Source organism: Triturus cristatus, chromosome 5_1 (genome assembly GCF_964204655.1).
Source record: "Triturus cristatus chromosome 5_1, aTriCri1.1, whole genome shotgun sequence".
NCBI lineage: Eukaryota > Metazoa > Chordata > Amphibia > Caudata > Salamandridae > Triturus > Triturus cristatus.
The window spans coordinates 262,069,878-262,092,439 of record NC_140587.1 but is presented as its reverse complement, the minus strand read 5'-3'; the positions used below and the strand labels follow the sequence as shown (position 1 = coordinate 262,092,439).

General features: G+C 43.9%; 1 protein-coding gene across 1 annotated transcript in view; it reads right to left on the bottom strand.

Moving 5' to 3' along the window:
- Window positions 1–22,562, bottom strand: part of HHLA1 (HHLA1 neighbor of OC90) — a 310,979-nt gene that overhangs the window by 76,110 nt on the left and 212,307 nt on the right. The window contains exon 3 of the mRNA XM_085603780.1: window positions 11,411–11,470. Within this exon, the coding sequence (XP_085459906.1) occupies window positions 11,411–11,470 (60 nt within the window). The remainder of the gene's footprint in view (window positions 1–11,410; window positions 11,471–22,562) is intronic.

The following is a 22,562-nucleotide window of genomic DNA, read 5'->3' as shown; positions in this document are numbered from 1 at the left end:
TTGACACCTTAAAGGAGGCCGTGTGCACCCCACCAGTTCTCAAGGCCCCTAAGTCCACTAACAAATTCATTGTCCAGACAGATGCCACAGAGCACAGCATAGGTGCTGTGTTCTGACACCTGAACAAAGAGTGCTAGACCAACCTACAGCCTTTATCAGTAGGAGGCAACTTCCAAATGAGCAGAGACGGAGTACTATAGAAATGGAAGACTTTGCAGTGGTCTAGGCACTGAAGATGTTGAGAACATAAATGTTTGGAACTCACATCTGGTTTCAGATGGACCACAGACCCCTTAGATGGTTTATGCAGAAGAGGAGTGAGAATACAAAACTGTTGAGGTGGTCCATTTCCCTACAGGAAATGGACTTTATGGTGGAATACTGCCCGTAACTGACCACGTCAATGCTGATGGTCTTTCCAGGTTCTTTCGTCCTAGTGATAGGAACTGCCATGAGGGTGGGTAGTTCTCCCTAATTTCAGCTGGGGGGAGCACATGCTAGACCTGGCATTCTTGGTGTGGCATTCCCGCAAACATTTAGCCTTCACTCCTCTTGTTTTCCTGAATTAGTTTTTTGTTGACTGTAACCACTTTACCACTGCTAACCAAAGCAAAAGGGCTTATGCTTTCCTCTTCAAACATGGTAATATTGGCCTACAATAAATTGGCACATTTACATTACTCATAAGCCCATAGTAAACAATACTACTTGTACTCAGGGACTGTAAAACATCTCAGGCCTGACACCGGAGCCTGTAGTGCACCTTCAAACTGCCATTTCGACCTGGCAAAATAAACCTTTTACCCTTCCTTTTTAATTCATATAAGTTACCCCTAAGGTAGGCCCTAAAGGTAGGCCCTGGGTCACATGACTGTGAATGGCTCTTCTGTTGGGGTTTGTGTATTACTTCCAGACAGTAATGCAAATGGGGCTTAAGTGTGGAGAGGGTGGACCATCCTGGTAAGATGACAGGGAAAGGCTATACTCAGCACCACTTGAACCTCAAAGGGTTTTGCTGCCTGCACACACAACCTGACTTCAGGTTTGCTTGCCATTTGCCATTCTCAGGGAGTTTGGAGCCTTGACAGGGGAAGAGGAAGAACTTTCCAGAAACAGATGTGGAGGTAGGACATGGAGTCCCCCCACACAAAGTCTGGCACCAGGTATAAATATTGGACTTCCAGAGCCGCTCATCAGACACACGCCTGGATCTGTGAAAGTTACAGAAGAAGGACTACCCGGCTGCCAGAGGACTGCCCTGCTGCTTTGAGGATCGCCTTGCTGTCTAAGAAGGAAAATTGGACCTGCTTATCTTCATCCCAAGCTAACCAGAGGACTCCAAGGGTCAGTTGGCTGATCTCCTGTGTGAGCTACAGGGAGACAACAAGCTTTAGAGGCCTCCACGCAAATGCCCAGCCAACATGCTGCACAGGACCTGCCTGGACCTGCAACTAAACATGCCTGTTCCTTGCTGCTGGCCTCTTACTGGAGTGAATCCTGCTTCCCAAGAGGTGCCGCCCCAAGTACTGGACTTTTGGATGGCATTAGTGGGTACTGCTCTCTGCCTAACTGATGCAGCATGATGCAACTTGATGCAGGACTTTGCTTCACAGCACCTCGCAGCTCCTGATCAGAACCAACAACGAATGATAAGAAGCCTTGCATCAAAGCCATAAAGTACAACTCTCAGCGGGACTAGCCTAGTGCCTCTATCTACCCCCCCACTCCATCGTGACTGGCCTGAACTTGTGACTTTGTCTTTGTACTTTTGGCGCTATTTTTACAACAAAAAATTAAAAAGTCAATATTTCAGTTTACTGATGGATTTTTGTCATTCTGCAATTATTAAAATTTAGTCTATTTGTTTAAATTGGTTTAGGATTTTTCTTGTGATGCGTTTTAACTTTATTACTGTTTGTGTGCTGTATAAATACTTTACAATTTGCCTCTAAGTTAAGCTTTAAGGACCTTAGGGCTTCCACCCCCCTCAGCTAATAAACCAATTTCTCACACCATGAAACTCATGCATGCATCACTAGCATTGTTTTTCTTACTTTTTATGTCTTGTCAGAGAAGAATTAGGCAAACTGTTCAAATTGATTTTAAGAGGTATTAAGAGTGGTCAGATGAGGTGATTAACCAACAGTTCTGTTAACCATGAACAATAATGTTTTTGGTTTGGTGATTTCTTCGTAAGATTCTTGCTAGAAAAAGGTAGTTTTAACCTTAAGTAGGATTTTCATATGTTTATTTTGACAAGTTTAAGAGGGTATATTGACTATCTTTGTCTCCAGACCCTTTCCGATTTTCTCACTGCTTTTCCCCCCTCATTGGGCTCTATAAAGATCCTTCTTTCACATTTGTTTTAGATTTCTCAATTTAGAGAACAATTGGTTTGAGTTCACGAAGGGTTACCAGAGCAATGTCTGTGAACTGGTTTGCAGCTATTATCCAATTGAAATTTGGTTTGCTTTCATAAGGGCTCTTCAGTCCTTAGATCTGCATTTCTACATTTTAGGAAGAAAAGATTGTTTTGTCATTTTGTGGCATGAGTGTAAAAGAGGCATTTCAAAGGAGATCTATCCGTATCTTGTTGGTGTTATTCCCTCTCTACTTCAACAGGAAATTGTGGTAAAGCATAACAGAAGGAGGTGCTGACTTGGAGCAAACATGGCTGATCTACTCTCAGTAAAGGCACCAGTGGTGGCTTGCATCTGTGTGTGGGGGGTGCGGGGCGCGCACAAATAAAAAAAAAAAATAATAATAATTAAATCACTTACCAGACACGGTGTCTACTCTTGAACTCTTCTTTCCTCAAAAGCACCAGCAAACTCCATGGCCTAATCCTGGCACTGCTCACATGCATGAGAGCCGTGGCCTGATTGGAGGGAGTGCCCTCTCACAGCTCTCCTATCTTAGGATAGCTGGGCTGAGAGGTTTAAACAGGTTTAAAGTGCACATGTCAGGCTGGCCGTCGCAAGACAGCTGGCCAAAGAGATCTGCCCACTTTAAACAGTGCGCAGGCAGCCCTCTGCCTACAACTCCTTCCTGCTGCCACTTAGCAGGCCCTGCCCCACCCTAATCCTCGATTCAGGACAAGATGATGAAAAATAAAATGGTAATCAATTACCATTTTATTCTTCATCCCTGGGGCTCTGGGGGGAATTTCAGTGGGGCAATGCTCCTCTTCTCTAATGGAGGAGCTGGCCCTGATAAAGCACAAGATGCCTAACCTGCCTAATCAGTGTAAATTGGTCTTCTTGGTTGAGGCCAAAAGGTTTAAAGCGTCCCACGGCGTTTAACAGCATTGATTACAAATATTGAACCCATTTGGGAAAGCAGAGGCAGTCTGTTTGAATACGGAGCAATGAATAACTTGATGTCTAAACAACAATTAAAAATCTGTTAAATAGTAGATATGAAAGCAGAATCAACATTGTTAGAATCTCTAAAGGTTACCTGTATATATTTAATTTCCAATACTCAAGAGGTTATAGGCATCGTATGTGTCTGACAAAACGAACACAGTGGCCAGGGAAAGATGAACGCCATTTTATAAGCATCTCACATTTGTACAGGAATTGGCATCACACACCCAAAGGCAAAATAAGAAGTTGGACAATACAAACAAATACTTCAGGTACTCAAAAACAGGCCAGGCTTATGTTACGCTCAGTCCTGTCACTGGTGTCAAATGCACATAGGTGAAAATGCAGTCAATTACACAAAAATATAAGAGTAATGAGTCAGGTTTATTGGCATGAGGCTTCTGTGTATTTGCAAATCGAGAAGTTAAAAAGAAAAAAGTTCAGGCATGCAAGCAGTCATATAGAATCGTATACGCATGCACTTGTAGCTAATATGTCTCCAAAATTCAGGGGCGTGGCTTGATACACCGCTAGATGGCAGCGACTCAGTGAAGCTCCACATCATAACAGAGACATTTTCCCTTTTGGAGCGGCTGCCCTCATCTCCTGGTAGTATACAGTGGAGCTCCTGAATTCTCAGACCTGGGGGTACAGGTAGCTTATATTTTTGGCTTTAGCTAAGCCGTTTTTGTCCCTGTTTCTCCCGCGCCGCGTTCTCCTCAAGATTGCCAGTTTCGGCCACCATTTTGTATGCTGCGGAACGCGGCGGTGAATTGCAATTAACGCACTAACGCATACCTTTGGATATTATATATGGCCAAATCATTCTTTCAAGTTGGCTTTTATTATTTTTTTAAGGCGGATTGGCTAAATCAAACCTCCTTATGCCTCCATATATATATTTCAAAGCTCTACCAGGTGTGTTTCTCTCATGGGCTTCTTTTGCTTTATGCGTTTTTTTTGCCGCTCACCTGTTTTAAACTCATTGCTTCTTCACAAGAGCTACTAGATTGGCTTCCAGCTGCATTTTCTTTGGATGTCGGACTTCTTCTGGTGTTTTGGAATTGAGATACGCTCTTAAATATTTGGTTGCTATCTGTGGCTGTGTGTGCATTACATAACCTACCCTCGCTTTCTCTACATGGGAACTTCCTCCTTCTCCAGTCAAAAGGGTGCCTCTGTGAACATGTCCAACCTCCACAAATACTCCACTACTGCTGCCTCAAAACAACAAAAGAAGGAGCCTTGTTCCCCTACAAAATCTCCAGTACCCTTAACCCAAGAAGACCTCATGGAGGAAATAAAACTTTTGAGACCTTTTGTCATAGACACCAATGCTACCCTTCAGAGACTAGAGAAGAAATGGTCCAGTCTAGAGCATCGGTGGTGGAGCAGAGGATTAGCGATGCTCAGGACGTGATCCCTAAAGTCGATGCTATCTCCATAAAAATAGCTCACCTCAAACAACAAATGGAGGACTTGGAAAAATTGTAACAGACGCAATAACCTCTGAATTTACAGTATTCCTGAAGGGGAAGAGGGATCTGACATGCTAACGTTGCTCAAAATTCATATCCCTAAGCGCATTGGACCCAAACTTGGAGGGTCCTCTTCTTCTGCATCGTCAACCAGTCGCTCCACAGGCATAATTGTCTTTTTTTTTGGAATATGCTGAACTGCTAATGGTTCTCTCAGCGGCCAAGCAGGGAAAGCAGATGTTATGGTCTGGCCAGAGAGTTTTCTTTTCACAAGATGTGGCTTGTGCAACTGCCGCCCGCCGTAAGGGGCTCCTTTCCTTTTACCCTGCTCTTCGCTCCCTGAACGCCAGATATGGTCTAGTGCATCCTTATTTTTTTTAAGTTACTTACAAGGAAAGGTCCTATTCATTTGACTGCCCTGAGGACTTAAGACAGTTTATTTTTCGCCACAAAGTTGAATGGATTTCGGGAAATCCTGAACATGAACTTGTTTAAAACATTTCAGTTCTCTTTCACATATCCTTCCTATTTTACAGGAACAAATAGTTATTTCCTCTGTTCTCTAGCTTAATATGTAAATGTTGATTGTCTGTTTTTTTCTTAGGCAGCTTCTCTGTAACAATTTTTGCAATTTCTTTTTTACAAATGTCTCTTGTCTAGTACTGATACCCTTCCTTGATGTTCCCTCCTCCATGTGCCTCCCTTCCTAGTCCTAGTGTTTATAGTTCCTCTTCACATGTTGGTAAGTGTTACTCCCTTTATCAAAATGCTTGTTTCTTTTGTTTATCTTTTGTACCATTTTTGTATTCGGCTAAACTCTGCTCATTATTTCTTCCTACCTGCCGCTTCCTATTCTATTCTTTTTCTTTGACCTTCTTTTTTAGTGGTCTTTGTCGTTTCTTCTCGACTTCGCTGATTCTGTCATCTGTCTTTCTCTTTGTGTTTCCCAGCTCCATCATGTTGTTTTATCCACATTGGCAGTGTACTTTGTCTACTTTGACTGAAGTCTTCTGGCATCCTGTCAACTTATTTTCCTTTATCATTTACACCTCTTTCTCTTTCTTCGTTCCTCTTCTTCTCTGTCTCTGGTTTATTTTTTTCATTCTTCATTCTTTGAGTTGTAATTCTTCTCTTTACTCTTTTTTCACCAATTCTCTAACTCAATTAATTTTCATTTACTTTTCTTATTTTGGCATGTACCTTTTTAAAATTAGTTTCCGGCACTTATTCTCATTGTCCTTTTCTCTCTATATTGGCTTAATATTTTTGCATGCTGAGTTCATACAATTACTAATTTTAGAATGCGTTTGGTTGCGTGTATTGTTTTCCTTTCCTCATTATGACTGACAATGTTTGTGTCATGTCATGGAATGTGAATGGTCTTCGTAACCCCATTAATAAACAGAGAGTACTCACTCATCTATCTAGATTACATTGTAAGATTGCAATGCTACAGGAAACCCATCTTAATGAAAATGATATGAGTTCTCTTAAAAAGCAATGGGTGGGGCACGTGTTTTGCTCTCCGGCTAAGAAAAGGAATGACAGAGTGGTGACATTATTTCACAAATCCCTTTAAGTAACTGTCGAAAAGGAGGAGAGGGACGCTAATGATAGATGGTTTCTTCTTCACCTAGTCATTAATAGTTCCCCTTTTTCTCTCCTCAATATTTATGGTCCTACTGGCTTAGATGCATGGTTTTGGCAATCCATGTCACATGTCTTGCATTCCTGTTCCAATTCCAATCTCCTGGTGGGTCGGGACTGTAATCAGGTTATGGATCCCTTCATTGACAGGAAATCCGCCTCTAGATATATCCCTAATAAAATACAAAAAACCTTTACAAGCACTATCCATTCGAGAGGTTTGACTGATGCATAGAGGATATACAACCTGGACAGTTTAGAATTCACCTTTTATTCTTCCACACATAATTCCAAATCTAGAATCGATTACATTTTTTGGACTCTCAATCTTCTAGCCAAATGCCAAAATCGGTTCCATTCTCATCTCGGACTTGCACCTGTTTTTATTGATTTAGATCTTCCTTCTGAACCCTCCAAAACTTGTAGATGGCGCTTTAACAACTATTTACTTAAAGATCCTCTTTTTATAGAGCGTTTCAAAGGTTTTTTATTAGAATTTTTTTCTACTAATACCAGCCCAGACATACTATTCCATAATGTTTGGGACGCTTTTAAAGCGACAGCCAGAGATTTTATCATTGACTACGTGGCTGTCATGAAGAAAACTCTTCTTAAGGAATCCTCTTCCTTACTATCTACTATTAAACAACTCGAGCATGCATATTACTCTTCTAATAATGAAGATACTCTCGAACAGCTAGTTCAGGCTAAGGTAAATTTTAATAGGAAACAGACTGAGGAAGCCTTTGGGACCTTGCTAAAGATCAAACCTAAATTCTACTTTGGACGCAATAGAGCTGATAAACTGCTAGCAAACTGCTTGAAAGTAAAATCCCAGAAATCCAAAATAGTATCATTGGTTAAAAAGGTATTAATCACATTAAAGATGAAGAGATACTGCAATGTTTCACAGATTTTTATAAGAAGTTATATACCCCTGAGTCTTCTCCCTCAGACACAGTCTTGGATTCGCTTTTCGATTATTTACCTCCTCCCCATTCCTCTCCTTCTCCTGATTGTTCCATTTTGGATCAAGACCTCACCTTCTCCGAGATTAAGCTTGCTCTAGGTCAGTTACTTAAGGACAAAGCCCCTGGCCCAAATGGCTTTACAGCCGAATTTTATTCTTGCTTCTCACGGATTCTTGTCCCTCATCTCCTATCTCCTTTTCAGCACTTTATCTCCCATAACAAGGCCCATGGTACCTTTCTAGAAGCTATGTTCTGTTTGATCACGAAGAAGGATAAAGATCTTTCATCCTGTGCTAACTATCGTCCTATTTTTTTTAATGAAATTGGATTGTAAAATCTTTGCTAAATTGTTGGCCTGTCGCTTTAATAAGATAATTCCAGACCTGATCGGTCCTAAACAGACTGGTTTTGTTAGGGATAGAACTTTGGCAGATAATTCCAGAACCTTTTTGAATAACATTAATTTTGCTTCTAAGAGTTCCTCGCCTTTGGCAGCTATCGCCCTGGATGCTGAAAAAGCCTTTGATCACATTCACTGGCTTTTTATGATGTTGGCACTTAAATGGCATGGGTTTGGCCATGTTATTTTATCTTATATAAGTTTGCTCTCTCCCTCTCCAACAACCTCAGTTTTTGTTAATGGTTTTCAATCTTCGTATTTTTCCCTTTCAAGGGGCACTCCTCAAGGCTGCCCTCTTTCTCCATTGCTTTTTGTATTATCCTTAGAACCTTTTCTCCATTCTTTATGACATTCTCCCTTATTCCGTGGTGTTATTTACAAATCCAATGAAATCAAATTCACAGCTTATGCCGACGACATCTTGGTATATGTTTCTGATCCCCTTGTCTCTCTACCTGTTTTTAATGATATCCTATCTTCCTATGCCGCTTTGTCGGGTTATAAGTTACATTTTTCAAAATCTGTAGTTCTCCCACTAAACAAATATTGCTTTAAAAACATGTTCGTAGATACAGGTTTCAAATGAAACTCAAATTACATTACTTGCTTGGGGGTCAAGTATTCCTCTTCAATGTCCGAAATGGTTCAATTTAACTTGGAGGATGTTTTACAGAAAGTGCTTCATATGTTAGAGAAATGGTCACCCTTATATCTATCGTGGTGGGGAATATTGGACTCTTTCAAAATGATGCTCCCCTTCATTAATTTCTATTTGCCCATGTTACCAGCGAAGCTTCCATTAAGGTTCTTTAAAACCCTTAATAGTACTCTAAGTAAATTCCTATGGAATAATCGGAAAGCTCGCATTTCTTTCTTCTTTATCTGTTCCTAAGGACCGGGGAGGTGTCAATTTGCCTAACTTCTGACAGTACCACTCTTCTCTTCTAATACGTCAAGCTTTACCATATCTTTCTCCCTCGGATGCGCCTTTTATATCAATTTGGTGTAAATTGGAGGATTCCCTGATTCATCCCCTTCCTTTTTCTTCGCTAGTTAATTTTCCACACCCTCGTTCATTTAAGTCCCCAACCATTTCACAATTTATATTGATCATTTATCCGGTCTTTACCAAATCTCTTTCATCATTGCAAATGTTTTGTGATTCTTCTTTATGGCATATTAAATCCCTTGAACTTTCTAATCGACTATTTTCTAGAAGGATTGGGTTGCTAAAGGGATAGTCCAAATTAAGCATCTGTTTCAAGGCACACATTTTCTTTCCTTTCAGGAAATCCAATCCAAATTTGGTCTGCCCGCTACCTCCTTTCTTAAGTACGATTCCTTAAAAACGCTCTCAACTCAGCAGTACTCTCTTTTATCTTGATCTCCTTCTATTTCACTTGATCCCCCATTGAAACCGTTATCCACTTCCTTGTCCGTTCTGGCCTCCAACATTTATTAATATCTTCAATTATTTTTCTCTTCCTAATCATCCCAAGAGTAAGGTCCAACTTATATGGGAATCGGACTTACAGCGCATCCTTTCTGTTCATACTTGGAACTTTATCTAGTTACGAGTACAACACACTTCATGTAATGCTAGCACTACTAAAACTTTATATTACTTCTATCAGAGGTTGTTTGTAACCCTATTATCTATCTCCAAATATAGTCCTGATATATCCCCTAATTGTTGGACATGCACAAACACTCCTGGTACATATTTCCATTCCTTGTTCCTTTGTCCTAATATTACCTCTTTCTGGACACAGGTTTGTAAATCAATCTCCTCCATTTGCTCTATCAATTTTCATTTTGAAATGTACTCCAGATTTCTGGGTAGTAACTCTGCAAGTTGGTTTGGTGCACACAACTTTTGCGGATTTGTTACTTGCGATTGGTATACAAGTTATTACCTCTAATTGGAAATATGCCACTAAGATTACCTTTTCTGGCTGGTAGAACCTTCTCTGTTATCATCATAGGCTGGATAGAGCTTCTGCCACTAACTCACATCAACTTCTTCGAAAGGAAGCCTTTTGGTGTCCACTCACTAATTATTTATCCTCACCTGTAATGCGTAAAAAAGTCAGTACCTTTGTTTTTCAGCCTTCAAGAGTATTGAGTATTATTCTTTTTTGTATTGTTCATATTTAGATAATATATTATTGTCACTTAGCTATTTGAACTTTTATTGTGCCTATTATTGCATTTTCCTACTAAGTATATTTGGTACTGATGGTGTTTATTCTTCCTTTCTTTTCCCCTCTATCTCTTTCTTTTCTCTCTTTACTTATAACATGTAAAATGCTAAGTCACTAAGGTACTTATTCCTGTATTACTGTTTCTAGTTTTTATTTTTTTAGAACAGAAATTATATCAGGTTTTTATTCTACTATGGTCTTATGTATTGTATTCTATGTTTGTAGTTTTCCTTTAATTCTTGCTGTAATGCTGTAGCCCTTTGTTCTTACTTATTTCAATAGCGCTCTTTTAAACTTAAAAAAGTACACAAATTCCAGCTGAACAGCTGTTGTGATACACCACACCTCTAACGTATTTTTATGTGCCTTCATTTTTCAAAATAGTTGCTTCCCACTTCCAATTCCACCCTACAAAACATATAGAATTGGTGCAAATTTAGAGAACCAACACTCCATTAGTTAACATAAAGTGTATAAAGCAATTGTATATTAAATTCGAACAGAAGTGTCCATATCAAGGCGATGGAAAAGTCTAATACTTAGCATTCATTATCCTTTTATTGTTGTAACAGTAAGAAATCTTATTTTAACGCGTTTCGTTCCTACATAGATGGAACTTCCTCAGGGCAGTTGCGTTCCTGAACCCAAGTTTGAAGGCCAGGAAATCATATGTGTGAGACTCATAGTTATGGCCGAAAAGATACTGAGGTGTGAATGGAATGGCTCGGTAGAAAATGCTGGATTTCTACTTCTTGTGGAATGATTAATAGACACAATTGCACTTGTGAGTGGCTTCCTGCGAATTAAATGAATATCTTCTAACATTGAACTCTATGTTCAGGAATTATGTTGTCTTGATATGGACTCTTCAGTTCAAATTTAAGAAATGATTGAATTCAGTAGCGGCTTGCATAGGGCGTGCTGCGGGGGGGGTGGGATGGGGGGTTGGAACCACTGACATAGGATGGAACGGTTGAAGTAATTATTACATTCCTCCTTTCCATTGTATATCCATGTTTGCTACCGCCCCAACCTGCCCCTCCCCTCCCGCCTCACCGCCCCGCAGCACGCCCTAAGTGAGCCACTACTGATTGAATTATTCACTTTAGCTATTGAAGTGTTGCCCCTCCATATCTGCATTGTACCTTTGAAGTATTTTATTGCATAGAACACTGCTGATATTTCATACAACACGTGTCATGGGTTGGATTAGACATGACACCTCATGATTAACAAATTACTCACAATTTGCAATCCAAGAAAAAGATTCACAGATGTTTGTTATATACAGTTTCTTGTATGCTTTGTTATAGCAAATGAAGTATAAAAAGATTACTCATACCTGTTGAGGCCAGTATTGCTACTCTTTTTTCTCTTTGTTGGATATCATTCATGCTTGAAACTGTAAATATACAAAAACAATGTAGCAATTTAAATGAAGAACATTCAATTTCCTTTCCTTGTAAATAATGTATTGTGCATGGTTATAAATATAGAAATAATGATGCAGCCAGCAAATGCGATTTTGAGATTTGCAAGATTTCAATCCTGTAATATCTACGCACAGCGAGACAGACTGATGCATCAAACATTGAAATGTTTGAGCACTCTTGTGTTGATTTTGTCACTGCAAAGAATATTTCATTTAAACTGCAAATATGATGCAAAATCTCCAGTAAAAAGACAAAATCTTTATTTTGTCATCTGTTTAGTGAACAGGGTTTTGTACACTCTGGGGGATATTACAAAGGAAGTGGCAGAGTGAGGTGTTAGCCGTCATGGCTTAACAGCTCACTTAGCAGTGTAGTGCCAACGTAGGCACCCTTGCACCATAGTGCAAGGTTGCCTGTGTGCAGGAGAGGAGTGTTTATGTGTAGGAAGGTGTCCCTTCCGACACATAAACAATACTGAAATGCCATTTTGTCACTTTCCTGTGTGCTGCTTAATGCAGCACACATGAAAGTCACAAAATGGCATTTAGGAAGGGAGACATTCCTGTACATAAACAATCCATGTCATTTTGCGTTTTTCCATGTGTGCTGCACAAGGCAGCACACATGGAAAAAGGCAAAACTAGGAGAAATAATGAATTTCTCATCGTTTTGCCAACTTAAGGCCAGGTTTTAACTGGTCTTAATTTTGGTGCTGCCTCATACGTTTGCTGCCCTTGTATATAGGGGGCAGCGTCAAAATCAATGGGTGTTGCGGTGGATTGCACACCGCAACGCCCAATTCCCACCCCTTTCACGCTAACCATAGCGTGAAAGGGGGCCTTATTTACAAGGCAGCGTTTAGCCAAGTTAAGTGGGTCGATTTTAGAAATTCGAGCCTGCCATACAGCAAAGGGTCTTCTCTCATACCTTTGGAGGATGAATTTAGGAAGACTGAACTTGAATGAAGGGACAGACTCCAAGGGTCTCTGGGTCTCTCTGTGAGTTGCATTATTAATTTTGCAATTGTGGTAAGTCCAGTGCCCTCCAAAGACCACCCTATAGTGGTCCATGAACATGTGAGGTGAAGCCCATGTAGCAGCCTTACAAATGTCTTGTATTGAGACCCCCTTGAAAGAAGCCCAGAAGACAGAAATACTATGGATAGGCCTACCCTGTATCCTGGATGAAACCTCCGACCCCTGAGACTCATACGCCAGAAGAATAGTCTGTTTAATCCACCTACTCAAAGTGGAAATGAAAAATGTATGACCAGACCTCATTGGGCCAAAAGTGACAAACAAAGTAACACATTTGCAAAAATCCAAGATTCTCTCTAGATATACCAACACCGCCCTTCGAACATTCAACAGATAGAAACATGCGTCCACCCCAGACCGAGGCTCCAGAGGACAAAATAGGCAGGGCAACCTCCCTGAAATGATTAGTCACGGAAGGTATATAGGGCAAAAACTTAGGATCAGACCACAGGACAATGCAGTCCAGCATCACCCTCAAGTAAGGAGGAGATCGTAAAAAGGACCTCAAACCCCCAATCCTCCCAGCCGACACAATGGCCATTATTAAAGCAACCTTCAAGATTAAGAACTTGATGTCAACCACCCACAAAGGCTCAAGAGGAGCAGCCTGCAGAGCCTGCAACACTAAGGGGAGATCCCAGGCTGGGGCAGGACAAATCACCCGAGGACACTGAAGAAAGAAACTATGCATAAACCGAGAAACCAAAGGATCTAACTCTTCCAAATGGGGACTCCGCAAAGCCCGCAAACTGCCCACTGAGCCCAAAGGGTACAGGGAGCCAGGCCCAACTAAAAACCATCAGACAAAAAATCCAGGATCCTGATCGGATCTGCCAAACCAGAGACCAGCCCCTTAGTGCCCCATCACCTAGAAAACAACCCCCAATAAGACCTTAGACTCACCGGACAACTGGAGCTCTGAATCAGGTCAACCACCTCTGCAGAGCAACCCCTAGACAACAGAGTCACCCTCTAAATTGCCAGGCCTGAAGATGGAGCCACTGAAGAGCACCTGCCAGTAGAGGTGGACCCCTCAGATGATACAGATGGTATGGAATCACCCAACACTCCTGAATTGCATGCTCGCTCAGCAGAGGGTAGCAGAGGGTACCACGAGTGCCAGACCCAGCACGGCACCACCAATTGTAGAAAAGCTTTCTCCAGGTGTATTTTGCACAAAACAACATCACAAAATAAAATGATGGACAGTGTTGAAACTTTTCAAACACTCACCCCCAGTCACAGATCTGGGTTTAATCGATCGATATTTTGCCCGCCATGTCACCTCAGTTTGGAACCAGTCATATACAAATCAGTCTTGACCCTGCTCCCCATGGGAACAGTCCAGCCCGAACTGCAAGGTCAGGTCCTCCCTGGACTGGGAACATGCATCTTGGCACCGGTTTCAGGGTATCACGCCATATCAAATAAACAAATTGAATCCACCCACAAGAGATTGGCGATAGAAGATGGATGGTCTTGTGTTGGATGTGTTTCCTACATGGGTGGGAAGCACATTGTGTTTCTTAAATACCCCTCACACACTAAAAGGGCCCTTGGTGTCATGCTTTATCATAGGGGTCTTTGCGCCCCTCTATAGGATGCGGCGTGCTACTAACCAGCGGATACGCGGGAGCACTGATGTAACCACTATGTGTAGTGTGAGAAGGGGTGAGCGGTGGGGTCAGGAGTGAATAGTGAGTGAGTGTTAAAAAATACCTAGCATGCGAGGAGTAAAAAGAATTTTAATAGGCCTCTGTTCCGGCATTGTTAAAAAAATGTGAGGTGGAGGTGTAATGTATTAATGTACAAAACCTCCTGCGTGTGTCAACATGTTTCGAAGCGTGCTGCTTCTTCTTCAGGACGGGTACACAGATCCCAACCCTACTCACATGGACAGTGTGATACTGTCTGTACACAAGAAATACTATGTGTAGGATTAATGAATAAAATGTTGCAAAATATGCCTATTGTGGTCAGTTGTACTGCGACAAGGTAATACCTTTATATCAATCTGAAAAAGAAACACAAATATATGTAAAAAAATATCAGCTGAGCAGAATCACTCCGGACGTGAAGTTCGTGACCTGTAAGAGTGATATATAGAGTGTCTATTGATAACCTTTAGAATATAAGTGCTGGTGCAGTGTCATGTAAAAAAGGGAGGACAGATACTCGCACTCAAACACGTAACATAAAACACACACTCTAGAAGGGTCAATTCCTATTTGTTACTGCGGGTTTTCATTTAAGTGGAAATATTTGTCAACACAAGAAACCGATCGCATACTTGCTATCCAGAAGCCCAAGGCATCATGAGCCTTCAGAACAGTGGGTACCCTGTGCTATTTGCACTCTGCATTAGGGATGCGTAAGGAAACTCACTTGGTTCGAGCAGGAGTGACCTCGCAGAAGCGGCTATGCCGTACTTACATCAGTCAGGATACTACCTCGCTTGAACGTCCCCTCCGCGTCTCCGTGGTTAGTGTGAAGCCGGGAGCTATCGGTATTTATGGTGTACTTAATTGCCTTAACTTTCCCACCACTCGTGCGGTGTACATGTGTGATGGGAGTGTCACCATAAGCAGCTTTGATTTAAAGAGACAAAGTCCTGATGCAGTTCCCGTAAGTTTAACCCGGAACTGCAAGGAGACACGTAGTGGTGGGACTAGACTGCTCACTATCTAACTGTACGCAACTGCGCGGTTCTGATTGGGTGAATCAGAAGTGCATGTCTGAATTATGCAAGGAAGGTTGCCGCGGTTACACGCACCCATGGGTTTGCGTGGAACTGGTATACCGGTTCCCAAGGGCATCATTCGGGCAAAAAGGTTATTAATTACAAATAACAATTTCTGCAAAAACGAAATCAAAGGAAGTTAATGAAAAATTATTTACACAACATGGGGATATACTAAAAAAAGGGGGGGGGGAATATGGGGCTCCAAAAAAGCCCCGGGGGCTGAGAACAGGATACTGTCAATCAAAATGAAGGGAAAAGAGCAGTATAAAATAGAAAGGCTGGTTTAGCCACACCCATTGCTGTGCTCCTGATGACTGTGGGAAGTACGTTGCTAAAAAACACAGAGCCACATAAGCGAGGGACAGCAAGCTTAACTAATCTGCTATTCATTCAATGAGCAGTACAAAATAGAAAGGCTGGTTTAGCCCAAACCATTGCTGTGCTTCCGGTGACTGTGGGAAGTATGTTGCTAAAAAACACAGAGCCAAAAAAACAAGGGATGGCTGGCTTAACTAAGCTGCTATTCATTCAATGAGTTACCATAGTGTCACCCAGAGGCTTTTCTACTGAAGTAAAATGGCTCCAAGGAATATTATCGTTAAATCACGTGATGTTGGTGCCCAGGTGGAACACCCAAAGTTGTTCTTTTTCCAGGATAGCCACTTCTGCGAGGCCACTCCTGCTCGAACCAAGTGAGTTTCCTTACACATCCCTAATGCAGTTATACTCCTTTCAGAGTGCAAATAGCACGGGGTCCCCACCGTTCTGAAGGCCCATGACGCCTTGGGCTTCTGGACAGCAAGTATGCGATCTGTTTCTTATGTTGACAATTTTTTCCACTTAAATGAAAACCCGCAGTAACTAATAGGAATTGACCCTTCTAGAGTGTGTGATTTATATTACGTGTTTGTGTGTCTAGTATCTGTCCCCCTATTCTACAGGACACTGCACCGGCACTTATTTTCTAAAGGTTATCAATAGACACTGTATATGTCACTTTTACAGGTCACGAACTTCACGTCGGGAGTGATTCTGCTCATCTGATGTTTGTTTACTTACATGTGTGTTTCTTTTTCAGATTGATACAAAGGTATTACCTTGTCGCAGTACAATTGACCACAATAGGCATATTTTGCAACCTTTTATTCATTAATCCTACACATAGTGTTTCTTGTGTACAGACGGTATCACACTGTCCATGTGAGTAGGGTAGGGATCTGTGTACCCGTCCTGAAGAAGAAGCAGCACGCTTCGAAACATATTGACACACGCAGGAGGTTTTGTACATTAATACATTACACCTTCACCTCACATTTTTTTAACAATACCGGCACGGCGGTCTATTAAAATTGTTTTTACTCCTCACATGCTAGGTATTTTTTAACACTCACTCACTAGTCACTCCTGACCCTACCGCTCACCCCCTCTCACACTACACATAGTGGTTACATCAGTGCTTCCGCGTATCCGCTGGTTAGTAACACGCCGCGTTCCATAGAGGGGCGCGAAGACCCTATGATGAAGCATGACACCAAGGGCCCTTTTGGTGTGCGAGGGGTATTTAAGAAACACAATGTGCTTCCCACCCATGTAGGAAACACATCCAACCCCAAACCATCCATCTTCTATCGCCAATCTCTTGTGGGTGGATTCAATGTGTTTATTAGTTAGAAGTTAGGGGAGGTCGAATCCACTCCCTGTGTCCATCTGGACACACTCTCTCTCCACTCCCACCTTTGGTATTTATAGTATCACCCCATATCAGCCAGGCTAGCTTGAATCCAGTGGTGCAACGAGCAAGGGACCTGTTTCAGGGCATACACTTGGCCACTTAGGGCAAACAGAGCTCCGGACAAGGAGTAATCGTGCAGAAGCGGGGCAGGAGAGCATTGTCCTTGTCTGCAAATAAGTCCACTTTTGGACACCTAAACCTCTTCTGCAAAACATAGAACACCACGGTTGACAAAGAGATCGAATTCATGGGGGGAATACCCGGCTCAGGCGGTCCACTGCACAAAATTCTCCATACACAGCCAGCAGAGGCAACACATTGCTCTCTGTCTAGGTCAGAATCTCTTGAGCCAGTAGCCACAATGACTGAACCCGGCAACCCTCTGGTAATTGAGATAACTCATCACCACCTGATTGTCCGTCCGGACCATCACCTTATGCACCCTGAGGGCCGGGCCCAATTCCTGACAAGCCAGCTAAACAGCCTTCAGCACCCTGAAGTTGGAAGAACAACCAGCTTGCAGGTGATCTCACTTTCCCTGAACAGACAGGAATCCAAAGTGGCCCCCCAACCTAGCTTGCTGGCATCCATGGTCACCACTCGGGAGGAGGACACCTGAAAGGGGAGAACCCTCACAAGAGGGAGGTCATCCAGCCACCACCCCAGGGCTACCTGGATCTGAGGGGACACCACCACTGGAAGATCGTAAAGGGCGGAACAAGTGAACCAATGGGACAGGAGATGGTTCACTAACGGGTACATGTACAACCAAGCCCATGGTGACACATTCATTGCTGCTGACATCAGGGCCTGTAATCTCAACAACCGATCCACTGGGGCTGAATTCAGTTTGAGCAGGCAACCTAGTAGTCTCTTTATGATTGCTCTACTAGCCGCAGGCCAAAACACCTGCCCCTGACCATGTCCAGGCGACCCCCAATGGACACCTAGTCCTGAGTGGGAACCAGATGAGACTTCTCATGGTTGATCAGAAAGCCCTGGAGACAATCTGAATTGTGAAGAGTCCCCTTGGAAAAGTAGGGGCAGAAATCAGAAAGTCATTAAGGTACGGGGACACCTTAATACTCTCTCTATGGATGAGCCCAACCAAGGAATGGATGAGCCCAACCAAGGAAGCCAATGCTTTCGTAAAAACCCGTGTGCTGAGGACAATCCAAAAGGCAGTACCTGGAATTGAAAATGCTTGGGACCTACACAGAACTTGAGGAACCGCTGATATGCCGGATGAATTGGCACATGCAGATAGGCATCGAGCAGATCCAATGACGCCACCACTTCACCCTGAACCAGCAAAGGAAAGATTTCCTGCAAAGACATTTTAAACTTAACATAGGGACAAAAGAGTTCACCCACTTTAATTGCAGCAGAGGATGGAAATCCTCTGATGCCTTCCCTACCAGGACGATGATCAAATAGACACCTTGACCCCTGTGAGAAGCAGGAACCGGACGTAGTGCACCTTTGGCGAGAAGATCCCGAATGCCTGACAAAAGAGGCTCCTCTTTGCGGCAGCCGAGGACAAATGAGTGTGAGCAAAAAAATAGGGATGTAGAGAATTGAAAACACCTGTCTCCCTCCTCAATAATCCTCACAACCCACTGGTCAGAGATCGACCCCCTCCAAGTCTTCATGTACTTCGACAATCGACTTCCCATGGGAAGCTGACCATCGGGACCTCCAGAAAGTCAGGCCTTAGACGAGAGGTTGGACCCACCATCATACTTCTGAGACCAGGATTTGTGAAAGAAAGGGATTTTCCAGTCGCATCCCCTCCCACGAAAGAACAGGTTACCCCTAGGAGTAGAAGGCTGACCGAAGGCCCTCTTGTTGCCGATCTGAACATCCGCATTCCTTTGCAAATTCCATTATGCCCGGAATGCGTGACGCACCATGCCCCAGAGTTGCAAACAGCCGTCTGCCCTACTGCAGCCTAAAACCTAAAAATACTGAGCAGTTCACGCTTGCCGGCCAGCCAGAATACCAGAACTGACAAGCCCTCCACACGGACCGGCCACACCAAAACAGAAAGCAGCACAGCTGCCCGTAGCAGACCGGGCGATACTCCTCAGGCTGGTGTAACCGACATAAGGACCTGTTGGAATACAGGAGCCCACTGAAGCAGGATTTCGCACACAAGATAAGAGCCCACTATAACACAACACATCTAAATATATATCTCAAAATGAGCCCGCACAGCAGGACTTCATACTGGGCCTTTGTGTCTCCTACAGCACGAACTCGCCCCACTTACCTGTGACTTGCTTGTAGAGACTGCAAAGCAGAACCAATAAAAAACAGGAAGTGGAGTGGGTCGTGCCTCCTCTTATTGTAGGTCAGGGTGAAGGAGGTCAGCCATGTTAGGGAGGGATGGGGGAGGCTAGACTGCTGATTTGGTTGAAGGGTTCTATGGGGAGCTGAGGCTCACTATGTTATTACTGTGGTGAGGAAGACTTACGAGGAGGTAATTCTAAGTGTAGGACAAACACATTAGCTTGACTCAGGTCAGCAGGAGTAACAGCAACCCATATTTCCAAAGACGACAACAGGTTATGCTGAAAGAGGAGGGGGCACTGTTAACCAAAGCTCTAGATTGATGGGTGGGTCGGGGGACCTTGGAGCTAGTCGGGTCTCCAGTGCAAAGAAGTTAAAGGTTGCTTCTAACTTTAAGAGTGGAAAGGGTTGTGGTGATGATAGGTGAGGGTAACAGGGACAGCAGTATGATGACTTAGGTGGGTAACTAGTGGGGGATGTTAACTCGAGATGTTCCCCATCATGGAAAGAGTTTATACGTTACAAAATGTGCAGGGGCCTCAGTCTGTAATAGAATAGGTCATCTGCTAGTATGCAAGTATGGTGCTCACTATACAAAGTCATGCTCACGTTTGTGACGCTTTCTGTGCCAGTTTCCCAGATCTGTTCTCCACTCAAGCTGTCAGGGTACCACATTCCGTCTTTAGTCAATTATGAATCTGCATAGCTTAAGGAAACAAGTGAGTTGTGTGTTTTAACAGATGCTCATTGTTATGGCAGACTGTGAGGAGGCTTAAACCCCAACGTGGATTACTTGCTAAACCATCATGTTAGAACCGGGGTCTCTAGTTGGCCGGGGTATGCACCCTAGTCCAAATAGGGACGACCGTTTCCGACAGGGTAGCTTGGCGCAGAGCAGGCAGGCTAAACGCAGGAGGCAATGTGTAAAGTAATTGTGCAACACACACCTACAGTAACACAGTAAAAACACTCACAAAAGGGGCACCACACCGGTTTTATATAAAAATAAACGTATCTTTATCTAAAGTTGATCAAACTCAAAAATGGCAAGATTCAATCATATATAGTAAAAGGTTTCCAGAAAGAAGTGTCTCTTGCGACGGTCAGTACAAAAAGAAGCTTGTGGGTCTCGTAATTCCTCAGCCCCAAAGATAACCAGTCACAGATTGGGGACATTCTGGCTTTGGTTCTCAGTGATTAGGAGTTACCAACACATGTTTAGGGAAGGCTGATACAAAAAAGCCGGGTCGGAACTGAATTCTGTCAGGCAGGAAGAGCGCTAATGAACAGCACCTCGATGCGAGTCAGTTGGGTGCACAAATCACAGGGCAGGCCCACCAGTCACAATGCAGGCAATCACAGTCCCGTGCAAAGGCAACCGAGTTCTCACATAGCAGGGAAACAGTGTTAACAGTTGTCGGGGCCGGCACTAGAGGAAGTACGGTAATGCGGGGGTACATTAAGTCGTATGCACCAATCGCGCTATCTGCGGTATGTGCCACGTTCGCCCCTGCTGTACTGACTCCCCCGTTTTCTGCAGCAGTACTGAGTCCCTGTCCAACCACTACAGGATTGTACTTTTTAAATGTCCCATACAGGAACAACAGTCCGGCCAACCCGCAATGGAATGCAGACAGTTTCCTGCAGCTGGCTCTAGACAAAGGCCCAAGATCAAAGCAAGCTCCATATACTGGCCCTCCCGCAACCCGCTCACTCGCAATAACCTGATAGCCCTGATGGGTTACCTGCGAGAGCGGTTGCGACACTGGTGCGAGGCTCCTCTCACTTGATCTCCGCTGGCGCTTCACGGGTGAGGAGCGAGGCAGCCCCTCCCGCCCTCGAGCGCGACTCCCTCTCCAGCAGCAGCACATCCCAAGGAAATCCTGGTTGCCAGGCAACGCCTCGGAGCCGGGGATTGTGGAGCAGCCTCCTCGCAGGAGTTGGTAAGCTGAAATAGGGTTTTATCTCGGGCCAGCGGTGGTGATTTAAAGGGCAATTTTTTTTGTATCGGCATCTCAGCACGGGTGACTTTCGGGACCCAGGGACTTCCACGAAGGTCCCCAGCAGGGTACAGGCACCCGCGCTCAGCTTGGACCCGTGGTGGTGATTTTGAGGGCGATTTAAATGTGATCTCAATTCGGGCATGCAGTGGTGATTTCAGGCTCTGAGCGCTTCCTTCTCACAGCGATTTACCGTTCAGTTAGGGTACCCAGGAGGCGGCTGTGATTTTCAGGATTACAGTGCTGCAGGGGCTATTTAGGAAAACAGATCGTGGTTGTCCTTGTTGTTCCTTTTGGCAACAGAGCAGTTCCACAACGTTGCAGGGACAGTCCTTGGTGTCTTTGCTGTCCTGGTGATCCCAGTGACCAGGGGATCAGTCCTTCCTCTTATAGAGATACTCTGGAGATGGTCTAGAGATCCTCTCTCAGCAGGGCAAGATCAGCAGGCAGAAGGGCAGCGCAGCAAGCTGGGGCAGCAGTTCCTTGTAGCAGTCAGTCTCAGCAAAGGTGGCAAGCCTCCTGGCGCAGCAGTCTTCACTCAAGCAAAGGTTCCTCGTGGTCGAGTAGTGTAACAAAGATGTGTGGCTGGGACCCTCCCTTTTATACCCTGCAGTCTAGTCACTAGAAGGGGGCAGAAGTCTCTGGAAGGTCTGGAGGCACGGGTTTCTGTAAGAGTCCAGGGAGTTCTGGGATGTTCCCTGCCTTCCCTGACCTGGCTGTCACAGTGACAAAAGGCAGGGCCGTTAAGGCTACAGTGGGCAGCCAGTCACAGCCCATTCAAGGGGAGAAGGTGTGAATCACCACTCCCACCTCACAGCCCAGGCAGGCTATCAGTATGCAGATGGGAGGGGGGAGTCTGCAGTGCCCAGGCTAAGTGTAGGAAGAGAAATATCTACTTTCTAAAAGGGAGAATTCTAGGGTAGTAGTGCCCAAACCCCATATATCATTGAAAAGGGTTCCCCGCCCCGATTCTAACGAGACCAAACATGACAGACTTATTAGGTCCCAGCCAGAAATTATCCCAGAAGGAGGGTTCCCAATGTTAGCCTATGAAGGGTTAAGCCGCACTGCAGTAGCAGGGGCTTGTGGCAGATATGCCAGTGTCACAATGTTTTAGGGGAGTGCACCTGCACCTCAGCACTGTTTAGCAGTGGTGAGGCGCCCAGAGGCCTACGTCCAACACAAAAGTACGGTAAAAATGGGAGGCACAAGGGCGAAAAAAGTAGGGAGAGACCACCCTAAGGCTGACAGGTCCAA